General features: G+C 45.0%; 5 protein-coding genes across 5 annotated transcripts; 2 read left to right on the forward strand and 3 right to left on the reverse strand.

Moving 5' to 3' along the window:
• Positions 1 to 521: 521 nt before the first annotated feature.
• Positions 522 to 1,844, reverse strand: BHQ10_003092 (uncharacterized protein; the record flags this gene model as incomplete). Its single annotated transcript, XM_040875310.1, has 1 exon — positions 522 to 1,844. One exon carries the CDS (start codon positions 1,842 to 1,844, stop codon positions 522 to 524), a length of 1,323 nt encoding a protein of 440 aa, XP_040731596.1.
• A 5,875-nt stretch (positions 1,845 to 7,719) lies between these two features.
• On the reverse strand, positions 7,720 to 8,818 carry BHQ10_003093 (uncharacterized protein; the record flags this gene model as incomplete). The annotated part of the gene is made up of 5 exons (XM_040875311.1): positions 7,720 to 7,927; positions 7,980 to 8,076; positions 8,130 to 8,445; positions 8,510 to 8,748; positions 8,800 to 8,818. The coding sequence occupies 5 exons, from the start codon at positions 8,816 to 8,818 to the stop codon at positions 7,720 to 7,722; spliced, it is 879 nt and encodes a 292-aa protein (XP_040731597.1).
• Positions 8,819 to 9,172: 354 nt separating this feature from the next.
• On the forward strand, positions 9,173 to 9,660 carry BHQ10_003094 (uncharacterized protein; the record flags this gene model as incomplete). The annotated part of the gene is made up of 3 exons (XM_040875312.1): positions 9,173 to 9,311; positions 9,371 to 9,420; positions 9,484 to 9,660. The coding sequence occupies 3 exons, from the start codon at positions 9,173 to 9,175 to the stop codon at positions 9,658 to 9,660; spliced, it is 366 nt and encodes a 121-aa protein (XP_040731598.1).
• Positions 9,661 to 9,916: 256 nt separating this feature from the next.
• On the forward strand, positions 9,917 to 11,175 carry BHQ10_003095 (uncharacterized protein; the record flags this gene model as incomplete). Its single annotated transcript, XM_040875313.1, has 6 exons — positions 9,917 to 10,115; positions 10,188 to 10,225; positions 10,289 to 10,413; positions 10,483 to 10,678; positions 10,740 to 11,073; positions 11,138 to 11,175. 6 exons carry the CDS (start codon positions 9,917 to 9,919, stop codon positions 11,173 to 11,175), a joined length of 930 nt encoding a protein of 309 aa, XP_040731599.1.
• Positions 11,176 to 11,979: 804 nt separating this feature from the next.
• Positions 11,980 to 14,556, reverse strand: BHQ10_003096 (uncharacterized protein; the record flags this gene model as incomplete). Its single annotated transcript, XM_040875314.1, has 1 exon — positions 11,980 to 14,556. One exon carries the CDS (start codon positions 14,554 to 14,556, stop codon positions 11,980 to 11,982), a length of 2,577 nt encoding a protein of 858 aa, XP_040731600.1.
• Positions 14,557 to 14,638: the final 82 nt, after the last annotated feature.

Here is a 14,638-nt window from a genome sequence, read left to right on the forward strand (position 1 = left end):
ATGGATTGGTAGGGTATTGATTCATGTGAACACGAAAATATTGTACTTCTATTTTGTTTCTTTGCCAGTAGTCTAGTCAACTAATACAATAAGCTTTCAGACGGTTTTCAGGCAGCACATTTATGTAGACTGGCTTGAGGCTTCGTGGATCTACCGCACCTGAAATCCATGCAGGTATCGCTTAACTGATCATATTATGGGTCCTTGCGAAAGATGCATTATGAATCGCATTCATCAATGAGTCATGCGCTAGCAATATGTAGAAGTTCAGGAAGAACTTTCACTTAGTAGAAACATAGCCAATCAGTAATGCGGGAAAGATCGCGAGAAACTAGAAAGAAAATCCTAACGACAGCAGCGAATATCACGAACATTGAACACAGAAAAGCCCTAAAGAATGGCCATCTCCAACTCCTGGTATACCCAATGATTCCCCACAAATCAACCTCAAGCCCCTATAGATGCATATAGTCCCAAAATCATTTCCATTGACTTAACTCTTTCTTTGTGAACGCTGATTCTCAAGGCCTGGCTTGAGACATGACTTCAAACATCGGCGTAAGATTTCTTGCCGCAGACCCTCCAAAAAGTTGCTGCTCAGAATTCGAAGTCGTCGTCCGATTTCCGAAAAGGTTCATAGATTGAGAGTTCGAGCTTAAATAGGGCATTGATACTGGCTGTGCCGAAGACCCGAGACTGCTAGCTGTTGTCCCTGTACTATTCCCGGTACTAGCACTGCCAAAGATGTTCGGCACTCCAGCTGATGGAGGTGTCTTGAACTCTTTTGCTCGGTGACTGTCAAATTGTGCTCTGGCATCACTCAATTGGTCGTACCATCTACTCGCAATTCCGGCTCCCTGAAGCGTATCACGGTGCAAGCGAGGGCAAAGCATCCAGTCAGCCAATTCTTGGAGAGCTTTCATGTCGAAAAGAACAGAATCTCCAGGACCCGGGGATACCATCTTCGCTATACGTTCGGAAGCGGACGATTTATCAAAGTTCGAGATCATGCTTTGCCCACATCGAGTTCCTTTCTTTGTCACACCGATGCACGTAAAGTGGGATGATTCTAGGTCATCGGCGAAGTCGAGTAGATCCGCAGGTAGGATGGTGGGTTTTTTGGCTATGGGAGAAATAGAAGACTGAATGGCTGAATATGGCGTCGCTATTGTTGCTGGTTGGCTCAAGACTCGACTTTGTATCTTAACTTCTTCTTGTTTTATTTGTACTTGTCGCATTCTGTCCGCTGCTGCTCTTGCTTTCTGCTCTTGCTCATCCAGCAGCTTCTGTCGATCTTGTAGAGCACGTTCGCTGTCTTTAATTCGTTGCTCTCGTTCATCTAGTGTCTTCTGTCGTGCCTGGAGCGCCTCTTCCCTATCTTTGACCTCTTTTTCTCGTTGGGATATCCTGTACTCTCGTAGTGTAAGGCTTTGCTCGTCTTTGATTCTCTCGCTCTCCTGAAATTCCGCCAGATCTTCTGTAATCCTTCTTACGATATCTTGTTTATAGCCCTGTCTCTTCCTCTCGGCCACCTGATCGACTTTGAGTACCAGCTCTCGTCTTCTCTTATCCAGTAACGCAATAACATTCTCCCCAACCGCCTCGGAAACATCGGCAATCTGCTTTCTTAATCGAATTTGATTCTGATCTGCTGCTGCTGCGAGTCGCGCAGAATGCCGTCTTTTGAGGGCGGCTGTGTATGCCAACCATTGTGTTTGAAGCCATGATATCAGCGTAACCGAAATTAGAGCAAATCGGAGTGTGCTCCCAACAACAGATAGTATGAGTAAAAGTCCGCCTACGTTCAGAACGTAGAAGGAGGGAGATTTTGTCTTCTCCTCCATTTCTTCGAGAAGTCGGGATGCCGAATATCCCTTACCGGTACCGATGTGATAATTTTTGTAGAAAGAAAGAAACCTGAATGGAGTTCGCGACCCAGTGCTATCTTATAATTATCGTAAATAAACTATGTAAAATGAGAAAAAGGGGGTACCTTGATCTAAAATAGCAACAAATTTACTCGTGGACCAGGGGTTCATAAATCAGATACACGATTTGTAGCGCAGCTAAGCGTTCCTCGAGAACGCTTTTATTGAATGCGACCGGAAATAAATTAAATGAACTAATCCATAGGCCACAATTGCAACATTCTAGACTTGCTCACGAGGCTGTGACAATTGTGACACACTATGCATGCAGCTAGTTTCGAGGAATGCTTCTAGTAGGTAGGGTTGTTAGCCTGCGTATTGTGTGTCGTGATGGCGCCGGGACATAGCCCCAACAGACGATTCTCTAATGCGAGTTACATGCAGTTCTTTCGAGATGTGTTTGTGCTTGGAGATGTTTAATCAAGGACGACAGGATGAGAATTTGAAGGTGCTTACGTCGAATTGCATGAATTCATACAAATGGACATCTGAAATACGACTAGTACATGGAATCTAAAGATAGTGAAATATGCCCTTCCGTGTACCTAGGATGGTACTTATCTCAGTTACTCATCCCCACTGGCAAGGAACTCTCATGATTTTTCGATTTTGGAACCCCATGAACAAGGCTGAGCTGGGTAGAGCATGACTTTTGGCTGTAGCTACCACCAATCACGATTGCAGTTGAAGACAAGGCTGTATGGGCGAGTAAAAATTAAAGCCGCGACAGAGTCCAAAGGAAAGCCGGTTTTACAACACTGAATTCTTTGTTCCTACCTCATATTGATCGTTAAGACCTCACGGTGGTTGGCTTCGCACTGCATAAAAGACCCTGTGACGAGCCTCAAAAAGCTATTGTGTTTCAAATTGCTTGCAAATATCACTACCTGATGGATGGTAGACCTGTCCGTCCGACATGTCGCGATGACTTTGAGATCGCAATAATCACTGCCTTGCCACTGGAATACGATGCCGTAGTAGATGTTTTCGATGGTTTCTGGAATGATGATGGAGACCCTTATGGAAAGGCCGAAGGCGACCAGAATACCTATACAACAGGATGGATCGGCCAGCACAACGTTGTACTGGTGATTTGTTCGGGTATGGGAAAAGTCAATGCCACGAGTGTAGCGACGAGCTGCAGCGCTAGTTTTACTCGGATAAAGCTGGCATTTTTAGTAGGTGTTTGTGGCGTGGTACCCCAGACAAGTGATGGTGATGAAATAGTGCTTGGTGATGTGATTATTCGCGACCAGATCGTTTCATATGATTTTGGGAGACGGTTTTCCGATGGATTGAAGCTGAGAAGTGAAATTCCCTTCAAGACCTCTGGAAAGAGCCATACTCTTCGCCGATTTATGGCAACTATGCAGACAGCTCGTTACTGTGAGTTAGTGGCCGAACGAGCCAGAGAGCATCTAAAAATGATTCAGGACGACTACCCCGACAAATATAAGCTCCCCAGAAAAAGTGAAGACAGGCTCTTTCCGCCAGAGTATCGGCATAAGCATCAAGTTCCGGGGGTTTGTCAGATTTGTTATAGATGTGCGGCAGCGTCAGATCCAGTTTGTGTGTCTGCATTGACGTCCACATGTGAGGATCTTGGATGCGGCGAAGATCAGCTTCTTCCTCGCCAACGGCTGGCAGTCAGTCAAAGTTTGGTAGTACACTGGGGTAATTTCGCATCGGCGGATACTGTTCTCAAATCTGCACAAGACCGCGACTGGATAGCTAGGGAATATGGAGCCATTGGATTTGAAATGGAGGCTACTGGAGCTTGTGATACACTTCCATGCATCATTATCAAGGGTGCATGTGACTATGCCGATAGCCACAAGAATAAGAAATGGCAAAACTATGCGGCGATCGCAGCGGCCTGTGTGATGAAAGCTCTCTTGAAATGGTATCCAAAGACCGACCAACGAATAACGCTATCACATTTGAGGACTTTGTCACGGCGTGAAAGAGAACTTCCTCCTCAGGTCTACTTCAATGATCTCATCACGGTCAACGATGCAATGGGAGGAACATACAGTTTTTCCATATCATTAATTGATAGTTTGGAGGTTTGACAGAATTCTTGCTCTACCCTCTGTGTCTACAGAACTAATTATCGTCTTTAGTTTTTCAAATCTATCTTGAAGCACAAATTTCAGGGCGTTGGAGTTGATAAAATTGAAAGGGGCGATTGGATTCTCCAGGATCGTCTCACCAACCATATTCTCGATTTGAAGAAACCCTGGAAAGCAGTGATAAAGGTGGATATCATCGTTCGCTTTTTAGTTTGAAAAAAGGAAGCGATTAATAGTAGTGCATAGTCTGGTCAAATTCTTGACATGAGTATGATTTTCAGGAGGGCTCATACTGTGTCTACAACCTGCCCGTGGTGCAATTCCCAGAATGAATTCTGCCTTGACGCTCGTGATATTGAATGGTATGTTCTGGTTACTAGATTCGATTTCTCCGACTAGCAGGAGAGGTAATAGTCAGGACTGCTTCAGACATTATCGCCGCATTGAAGAAGTTCATGATTTAACTAGTGTGCAGGATATCGATCCGAGGAATGGTGATAAACAGCCACCGAGGGGACCCAAAACAACAGGACCATTATCTGCTAATCAACTCCATGATGAGGACGATGACATACACTCGTACATTCGAGTGCAGATTCTTGTGATCACATTTGGCGTTGGCCAAACAGCTCCGCTCAATAATGGAATGCGAACGCAGAATATAGTGGTTAGCCATCAGCAGTTGGAAGACATGAATAGTCTTACTCAACCGCTCGCAGACAGTTTTCACTTGTCTGAGGAAGACTGCCGAGCTGCCATCTCGCATCGACGCCAAATCACTTCAACACCGAATTCTCGTGTAGCGCGTGCATACATTAGCGAGAGGACTATATTGATATTTAGAAGGGCCCAGAGTCTTACTCAATCGCTCGCAGACAGTTTTCACAGCCGAGCTGCCATCTCGCATCGACGCCAAATCCCTTCAACACCGAATTCTCGTGAAACGCGTGCATACCTTGACGAGAGGACTATAGTGATATTTAGAAGGGCCTAGTAAGGCCTGGTAACAGCCCTGTAATACTACAACGCGCTGTCATCTGGCGAAAAGGTTAATACATATGTGATTATTACGAGATTTGACATATAACAGATCTCTGTAAGATAATAGTAAGATCTCTATAACATAACAGTAAGGCTACAGGTAAGGGTATGGTAGTACCTTGAACACATTATATTAATATTACTATGATTATCTATATATTTATAATTATATATCAAATTTTACACGTAATTATAAATATAGATTTAAGCTATGAGACGCGTCAACACTCCTGAATATATACAACACCCAACACCMCCACCACGTCCACCACTAAACTCGTACGTACGTAGGCTCGTTCGTAGGCTCAATATAGATTCATGCCCTAGATTAGTATATGAGCGTGTGCCAACTAGATTAGGGGGGTAGGGGGATTCGCGCACCAAATTTAACATCAAAATAAGGCCTCGTACGTGAGCGCGCGCGCGGATTCACGCACCTAATTCAACCCCCAAAGGACTCGTACATGGATTTGCAAATAAGTGCAAATCAATTAAAAATAGAATTTGTACACGAAATTAGAATTCCAAATTAAGGCCTTGTATATGAGATCTATGTGGTGCACAGATGCGCGCTAGGTTGGCATAATATTAAATATATATATATATATATATATCTATCTACAAGATAGGTAGTAAGCATTGAAGGCTTTAAGGTAACCTAATAGAGAGGCACGCATCAAATTATATAAGCCTTCTATAACACTGCTACAAGATTACTGACTGCTATAGAGCTGATTTCATTAGATGTCCATGCTATAACAACAGGATGTCATCTTTTTTTGGTTACAGTGCGATGTCAATGGTTTGTAATATGATAGCGGGCTTACAGAACGCATTTCTCAATCACTGGGCGATTACCGAGTAAGAACCCGTCAACACGCTCTTACGACAAACCACTATTTGCCGCTGTTGTACGGCGCAGATATTTATGTAGTGGAACATCTGTCTTCGGGATCCTTCACAGGCACAGTACTCGCCCCATTTCAAGACTGTATGTTTGATTTTTGGAAACCTACAGACTTTAGGCGGTGCCATAATTGCGGAGAGTCTTGGGTTGAAGACGGCTCTAGAGAATATTATCCCCTAAGATGTTTAAGTCATAAATATTCAGGATCTGAAATCTTTTCTCTATAACTGAAGACCGCTCAACTGTGAAGTCATATCGGTTACGGGTCCTTGATGGTAGTAGAAACTACGTGAACTGTAGAGACATGAACGTCCTTTGGTTATATATTGATCTAATTTTTTATTACTGTAGTATCCTGCTACTGGAAAATTAATACATCCTCGACTTGGGATATTGAGCAGCTTACCATTGCCTAGGTGGTTGAATCGTGAGGAGTCATTGCTTCTCTGCCTATACATAACTGTAGAGAACAGCGTGACGACCAGGTCGAATTAGTCTACCGGATCTCCACGCCATTTAATTTAAAAATCTTTGAAAAACATGAAAGCATTGAGCTGGAACTTGCGCTGGTGGCTAGATAGAATTTCCTCGTTACCTGTAACATCCCAACTAAGACGCACTAACCGCAAGCTCAATGATTACCATGCCCTCAATTTGCCAGCATTGGCCAGGCAAGTTGTGTCATAGCCTACCTAGGTAAGGTTGGTGCAAGCTAATGATTCTAATACACAACATTTTTAGATAAGGGAAGGGAAGAAAAGATGTAAACTCCTTTCCGGAGACACTAAATGCCCTGTCCAGGTCCTTGGATAGATGTCTCAGTAGACTCTTCTCTAAAACCGTGTACGAGTAATTGAACGGATATGGTATGCTCATTGTTTTCAAACTTTTAGGAATTTACTCATTCGCCTTCTCGTCGATTGTTCCAGATGTATACCTAGGTATTGATTCTATCAGCGGAACACCCTATCCGTGAAATCAATGACCTGTGCCTTCTCAATAACACCGTCAAGACTTTTGATAAACTCCTGATGTGCAGGGTCTTTCTCGACGTAATAATCCCGATCTTCCTTATTCGCAAACTCAACGACAAAGGCGTGCGTGATGCCATTCTTCACCAGAAGTCAGCATAATTGTCATTCGCAAGCTTTATCCAGCAGAGTTCTTTTGCATTTCTGGAAATTTTGGCTCACCTGAATTCCTTCAATTGAATTATCTATACCCCCTAAAGAAGATTTGATATACGGTCTCTGGGATGACGGATGAAGACAGTTGTCCTTGAGACCGAGCATGCGATTGCAGACCTTGACGAGACAATATCAATGCGAGTACTTCTTCTGGCTAGTTAGATTCTAGACTTACATCATCAATAGTCGCAGTATCAGCACTGGGCTTGAATTGGAAAAGTACAATGTGCGTAACCGACATATCCGGTGATGATTGCGCAGACCAGACTGTCCTGTAATGTCAGACGAAAGACGATAAGAAAAGGAATATGATAACGATGGGTTAACGAATAACTGACGGATAGAGGGCAATCCAAAATAGGAGCTAGAATTGATGCTTGATACAATGCGTGGGATGGTTGCGAAGGATTCATGCCGGATAAATGATTAGAACTCTATTACGTATGGTCCCACTTTTACCCCATGTGGGAAAATGTACCCCAAAGACTCAAAGAGCTCCGGAGTATTTCACACTAACAGATACTTGTGTAGGTCAAAATGAGTTAATATTCGGCAATATTTCATATTTTCAGTGTGAGTCTAGTCTATTCGTTCTTGAATTGGGTAATCAAAGTTCCAATATATGGTTCCAACGAAACACGGAACTCGTCGCCCTCCTTGATGAACTGAGGTGAAGGCTTCTTTGCTGCACCGACACCGGGAGGAGTTCCGGTAATGATGACTGTACCGGCGGGCAGTGTTGTGCCTTGGGAAAGGAAGCTGATGAGTTGAGGGACGGTGAAGATCATGTCACTGTGAGGACGTTAGTAGATTCCTTTGGTAGACAGATACAGAGATGGCTTACGTGAGGCCACAGTTCTGAACGACATTGCCGTTCAAGGATCCCTTGATTTGCAACTTAGATGGGTCTGGAACGATGGAGGTCGATGCAACGACGGGTCCTAGTAGACAGTAAGCGATTTTATTCATATCACGAATGGCAGAAAATACACACCCAACGGGCAAGCTCCATCAAATCCCTTTGAGAAACACCATTGACTTTGGTTGGTCTGTGAGGTTCGGCTGGAAATGTCATTCGCCGTGGTATATCCAAGAACATAGTCAAGCGCATCCTCCTCGGAGACATTCTTTGCAGTCTTTCCGATAATGACAGCTAATTCAGACTCGTAATCACCGGTGTTGTCTTTTTGAGTAATCTTGGGGAGATAGCATGGCTCTGGCCATGGGTTGCCCAGGGCTGTGGAAGGTTTAAGAAAGACCGTTGGTAGATCCGGGAGAGCGAGATTCATTTCTTTGGCGTGCGAAACGTACTATTGCTATGTTAACCGTTCTGTTTTTTGAAAGGTGTCCTTATTGAGACATTGAAGGTCATACGTTCAAGCCGATGCATCGAATAGTGCCAACTTCCTCCTGCGCCAATGGCGAAAGAACAGTCTTGATGCTCTCGACTTCCTCGGTAGCCTGACCAGGTGCAAGAATGGAAGATCCAGTGAATCTTTTTACTTGCACATCCTTGCCATCATAGAGAGCCAGACCAACATCAACGTTGGCGTCGACGGGCTCTCCAATGAAGATCTTGGAGGGGTTAGATTTAGGCACGAAGCGCACGAGACCTGAGTTCTGATTAGCTCGAGAAGCATCCATTCAAGCGAAAGTAAACATACGGGAAAACGATGAAGCCATTGTGCTGAATCTGCTAAGTGACCGGAACATTCACGGTTCGTCGATATACTCTATTAACAGCAGTCGGTGTATATGCACGATGCAAAGAGATGGATAAATATCCAGAATGCGAGAAGTCTAGAAGAGAAAAGCAAAGTAGAACGAGATTCCGGAATCGCAGAATGGCAGAGCGAAGTCGCAATCATATAACGGAGCGTCAAGTGGGGAGAAGGCGCCGGCAAAGATCTTATCCCTGCCGAACGACCGGATATCCCGACTGGGGGAACTCTCTCATTTATAACTTTCAATTGAGCCATTTCTGTTTAGAAATTTGTGATTTCTTTGCTAAAGCAAAAACCATCGAATACATCCACAATGGCAGACACTCAACCCAAAGGTCCCTACAGACTTGTCACAGTCAACACTGCTCCTGAGCGAGCCAAGAGACTGATTGGTCGATTGGTTGAAGCGCTCAAGGATCGCTATACCATTATTCACGTCGACAACTGCGAGAGTGAGCTTGCGCCTAATTTCCACTCGTGATGAATGATTTGCATGCTGACACCCATCCAGCAATTGAAGAAGTCGAGCCCAAAGTCACAGAACACCAACCCGACGTCCTGGTACGCCACTCCCCCAGACAAAGCTCATTGCAAATGTTCCCTAACTAACAAATCACAATCAAGTTCTGCGCATCAATGTGGACAGCCGAGCAATCAGCAGCCATCTTCGAAACTGCCAGAAGGATTCGCCCTGGCATCAAGACACACGCCATCCCCCACGGACTCCAAGTTGAGCGGGGTCCCGATGCGATTGTTGAATATTTGGTGGAGAATGTACCCAAGTTGTTAGACGCAGAGTAAATATAGAATTCGATCAATAAAAAACGTTCATGAATCATTTACATTTAGTCGGCTTTAACTCTCAATCATTTGTATCGATGTTTCAATGCTAAAAGAACAGTAGAAAAAGACATGCATCTGGGCGATAAGATAAGGCCTTATCACGTGTACCTATCCTTATCTTATCAGCTCCATTTATTTCTTGCGTCAGCGCCGTTTCTTCATTTAATCCTCCGCATATCAACACTTCAAAGCTGTCAACAAACACTCCCACAACATGTTGTCGCACTCGACACAGCTGCAAGCCGTCGCAAAACTGTACACTTCTCAGTCCAAACGTCTCTTCTCGTCGTCCACACTCCTCAAAGTCGAATTGGCATATCAGTTGATTGAGCCATCGGCGCAAGACAAAAAGCGTGATGGACAGCCTATCGTGTTTATGCATGGGTTCATGGGGAACAAGCTGAACAATCGCAGTATTAGCAAGTACTAACTACAGTTCTATGCTTCTTTGGAAACAAGAGAATGAGGATTGACCGTTGATAGAGCACTGGCACGAGATTTGAATCGCGATATCTACATTGTGGTGCGTCTTGAATTTTCACTTCGCTTATGACTCGCATTGAAATTGACCTGGACAAACTTACAGGACCTTCGAAATCATGGCGATTCCCCACACGCGCCAGAACACACATACACCCATCTCGCCGAAGATGTGTCTGATTTCATCAAGCAACACCGTCTGGGAAAGACCGTCCTGATGGGGCACTCAATGTACGCCGTACTTCTTTTGTTTAAAGTTCAACATGTAACACAGAACAAAGCATATTGACTTGACTTTAGGGGTGCCAAAGCTGCCATGGTCCTTGCTCTGCAATCGCCCGAGACTGTTACGGCGCTGATTCCCGTCGACAATGCGCCTGTATCCGCCATGCTGGGCTCCCCATTCAATGACTACGTCAAAGGCATGAAAGAAATATCCGAAGCCCGCGTAACAAAGCAGAGTGAAGCTGACAAAATACTGGCCAAATACGAACCGGTACAACCCTCTGCTTGCACCTATCGTTGTCCGAATGACTAACATACTTGTTCAAAAAAAGTCCCTCGCAATTCGGCAATTCCTCCTCACAAACCTAATTCGCGACCCTTCAAACGACAACAAAACCCTCAAATTCCGCGTACCGCTCGACACTCTAGGGTCAAACCTCGGCGAAATGGCCGATTTCCCCTGGAAATTCGACCGCGAAAATGCCGCCAACAACGCAGATCTCCCAACGTACACCGGTCCAACGCTGATTGTGCGTGGGTTGCAGTCCAAATACGTCAGTCAGAAGAGGTTACCGGCCGTGAAGCATTTCTTCCCCAATGCTCAGATTGCGGGTATTGATGCGGGCCATTGGGTGATTTCGGAGAAGCCGGAGGAGTTTCGGCAGGGTACGTACTAGTATATCAACGCATCTAAAATCTCTGGACGGTATGCTGACAAGGTTGAAATTAGCGGTGATCAAGTTCTTCCGTGAGAACGATATTGAGTAAATACAATTCGTCTCCAGGTGGTGATGAGTGCGTGGCTGGTTTTTGATTTAGCGAGTGTTACGCATATCTGCATTTTTGGTGGAGGGGAGGCAAATCCTCTGTAAATTACATAGACTCTTAGACTTATACATAATCAATCCATAGACTGACTACCTATCTAGACATGTTTGCATGGTTCAATTCTCAGATGTATGCGGGTGGTTACATCAACGATTAGCCCTAACTTCTACACTACAGTGTATAATCACTGAACGGTATTCAAACAAGTCTTCTTATCGAGTTTACAAAGAGCCATGTTACTGTTGACTATTTGTATTTCTGAGCATTTATGCAGAACTTGAGCGCTGTAGTATAGAACAGGTAGTTACAGAAAGAGTCATGAGAATCACCTCCCCTTTGAAACAAAACACACTGATGCCTCGCTCTCCTGTCCTCCCAAAAGAAACTCCTGCTCCATAACGCGATTAAGTAATTAGTTGTGATACAAAACTGAAAACCCAGCTAAAGACAAATTCCGCTTGCTTTCTGGTTTGCTGGACCTAGTTCGCTGGACTCCTGCGCCTGTCGCATGCCTGCCGCTCCGTGATGAATCGAGGGTATATCTTCTTAAAAAAAAAACAAAAAGGAAAAAAGGTATATGCAATCGCTCGCTCCTTGGCATTGTATGAAAGGAAATCCGGGATAAAACGCCTTTATATCCTTGCCTTGGTTCGATGACCCCCGCGACGATGGTATCAATGGGGATGTCGCCCGAAAAAACAACAGATGCTAGAAAAAATCGTGGTGATAAAAGAGAATTTGATATCAATCGACATGGTCCACTAGATCCATAATGGATCTTTGTCGCTTTTTGAAAGCGGGCGGCCCTGTTCTTTCAATCAAGGATGCTGGTCCACGAGGCGGAGTACCTCCAAGAGAAGCAGCCTTTGGTGATTCAATATCTGGCCCCGATACCTTTGCAAATTTTCGTTTGCTCCTCTTCTTTGTGGGAGGCAGGCCACGGCTGTTATTGTTGAATGCTCTGACATTGTTCTCCTTGTCATCGTCTCGAGAAGGACCACCCGACCAGTTACTTAACTGTGAGGGTGACCGAGATCGCTCTGATCCCGGTGATTTAGAGTCGTGAAATATTCGTCCGATTGACTCCCTGGCGTCTTCTAGATCATCAATCCTATGGACGAGCTCTTGAAGAGTGTGTCTAAATTCATCATCTTCGACTCTTTGAAAATCAGATAATTCTAGCGCAGTGGCCTTTTGTTTATCCTCCAATTGAGCGAGTTGATAGGTCAAACTCTCGACGTGTTGTTGAAGCGCTACTTCGAAGTTCTCAATGATTGGCTTAGCGTCTTCCAGTCCACTTGCAATCAGCTTTTCGCTTATTTTCTGCTCAACATGCTGGATTGAATCTTCTATTTCCTTCACTCGTGCGGTAAGGCTCTGTTCAACGGATTGTAGTTGACTGCTTGTCGATTGGGTTAGAGCTATGTGTTCATCTTTCTGCGCTAGTACTTGAACTTTGAGTTCACCCACGGAGCCAGACACGCCAGAAAGTTCGCTAGCCACCCGAGCCTTTTCCAGATCCTTTTCCTTGTTCAGTTCATCCAATTTCTGGTGTAGCTGATCGTGCTTTTTCTGATTTTCTGCGACGCACGAGGACAGCTTACTGTCGAAATCCTTGAATTCGGCATAATTCTTCTGCAGTTCACCCACTTTTTGCACAATCTCCTGCCATTTCTTCTGCATTTCAGCAAGCGCAGCAGAGTTGATATTGTTCAATGCGTTTGGCTCGCTATTTGTACGTGGTTGAGTGGTTTGTGCTTGTTGAAGGGCAGCCAAATGTTGGGTATGAGATTCGACAATTTGAGGAAGATCTCGAAGCCTTGAGAGCTGTGCAAGATGCATCTCAATGACGTTGAATCTCTGCACGACACCGTGTAGTAGTTGAGGGTCCGGAAACCGGCTATGTATGATGGGTATCGCTTGATGGGCTAGGGCCTCCGCAGTGACGGAAGCATAACGGCTTTCCAACGAGCGGCATGCGATCGTTACAGATTCCAACCGTTCATTGAATAGCTGAGGATCTCCCTGACTGGAAGTTACATCCTGCTTGACTGGCGCACTGGCCTTCACCTCTGAAATCGCCCTCTCTAGATCTGAAGCTGCTTCGGCCTTGATTTTACCGACGGTCTCATCCAACTGTTGCGCCATCTGTTTCTGCTTGGCTTCGATGTCGTCACACAAGATTTTGTCTTTGAATTCCATGATTTCCTTGATGGCTTCTATATTTTCTTCAGCCTTTGCCATCCTTCCCTCAAGGGCTGAAGACGGAAATTGTGGCTGAACCGTGGTTCCGGGCACAGAGCGGCTTCCATTTTCGATTCTATCAAGACGAATAGCAATCTTCTCGACGCTCCTTGCCAGCATATCGTGTTCTGGTGCAGTGCTATAATTCCGAGTCTGAGATGACTCAAGAGCCTTCACACGATCTTCCAACGCCGACAAACTTTTCTGATCAACACCACTGGATTTGTTTTGACGGTCAACACTTTGTCGCGGAGATTCTCGGAATTTCGCAGGCGATCGCTCATACGGTAGAGAATTGATGCGATCATTGGTAGACTTGATTTCATCAAACGCTTTGTCTACTTGATCCCGAATTCTGTTCATCGACTTAAAGTCTTTATCCTGATGTCTTTGGACGGTTTCTAGTAGCTTGGAATGAGAATCCGAGGCACGTTGCAATTCCACGGTCTTTCTGTCGCTTCCTGCACGACTGTCTCTGAAATCTTTGGTAAGGTTTGAGAGATCCTCTCTGGTCTCTCTAACGATCTTTGAAAGATCGGTTTTGAGATTCTGGAGAGATTGCTTGATGAATTTGTTTTCAGCTTGAACATCTTTGGGCGCCTCCGAGGGGGTAATTTCACTCTTTGCTTCCGCATCTACCAGCGCAGCCGCACGTTTCGTTAAATTTTTCTGATTCTGGTTGCGCACATTCAGTTGTTCCTTGAGACTATCGACGTCTTTGTTTTGGATCTCGCGAATATGACCAACGAGATCCCTTGCGGCAGGGAATTGACTCAAGTTGCGGAGTTTCTCATAGTATTGATTGATGCCGACCTGGGCTTTCTTGGCCTTTGCGTATTCATTTTTGAGTGATGTAGCAATTGAGACCTCCGATGACAGATTCGCTAGGCTTTCAGCCAATTTTTCTCCATGTGACTTGGGTTTCGCAGACGGCGCTGGTGTGATCGGAACGTTAGACACGGCAGGGACGGTGGTGGATTCACTAATTTCTGGTCTCGAAGCACGTCGCGGATCACGCGCGTGGGATTGCTTTGATGATGCTGGCGCAGCAGGGAAGGTTCTCGAGATCTCAGCCATATCGAAGTATGCCCGAGACTCTCAAACCAACAGCTAAACTTGCACCTGTCTGATTGTCGAACATGATGTCAGAAATTGAACA

This window comes from Talaromyces amestolkiae (assembly GCF_001896365.1).
Source record: "Talaromyces amestolkiae strain CIB chromosome Unknown scaffold4.1, whole genome shotgun sequence".
Taxonomy (NCBI): domain Eukaryota; kingdom Fungi; phylum Ascomycota; class Eurotiomycetes; order Eurotiales; family Trichocomaceae; genus Talaromyces; species Talaromyces amestolkiae.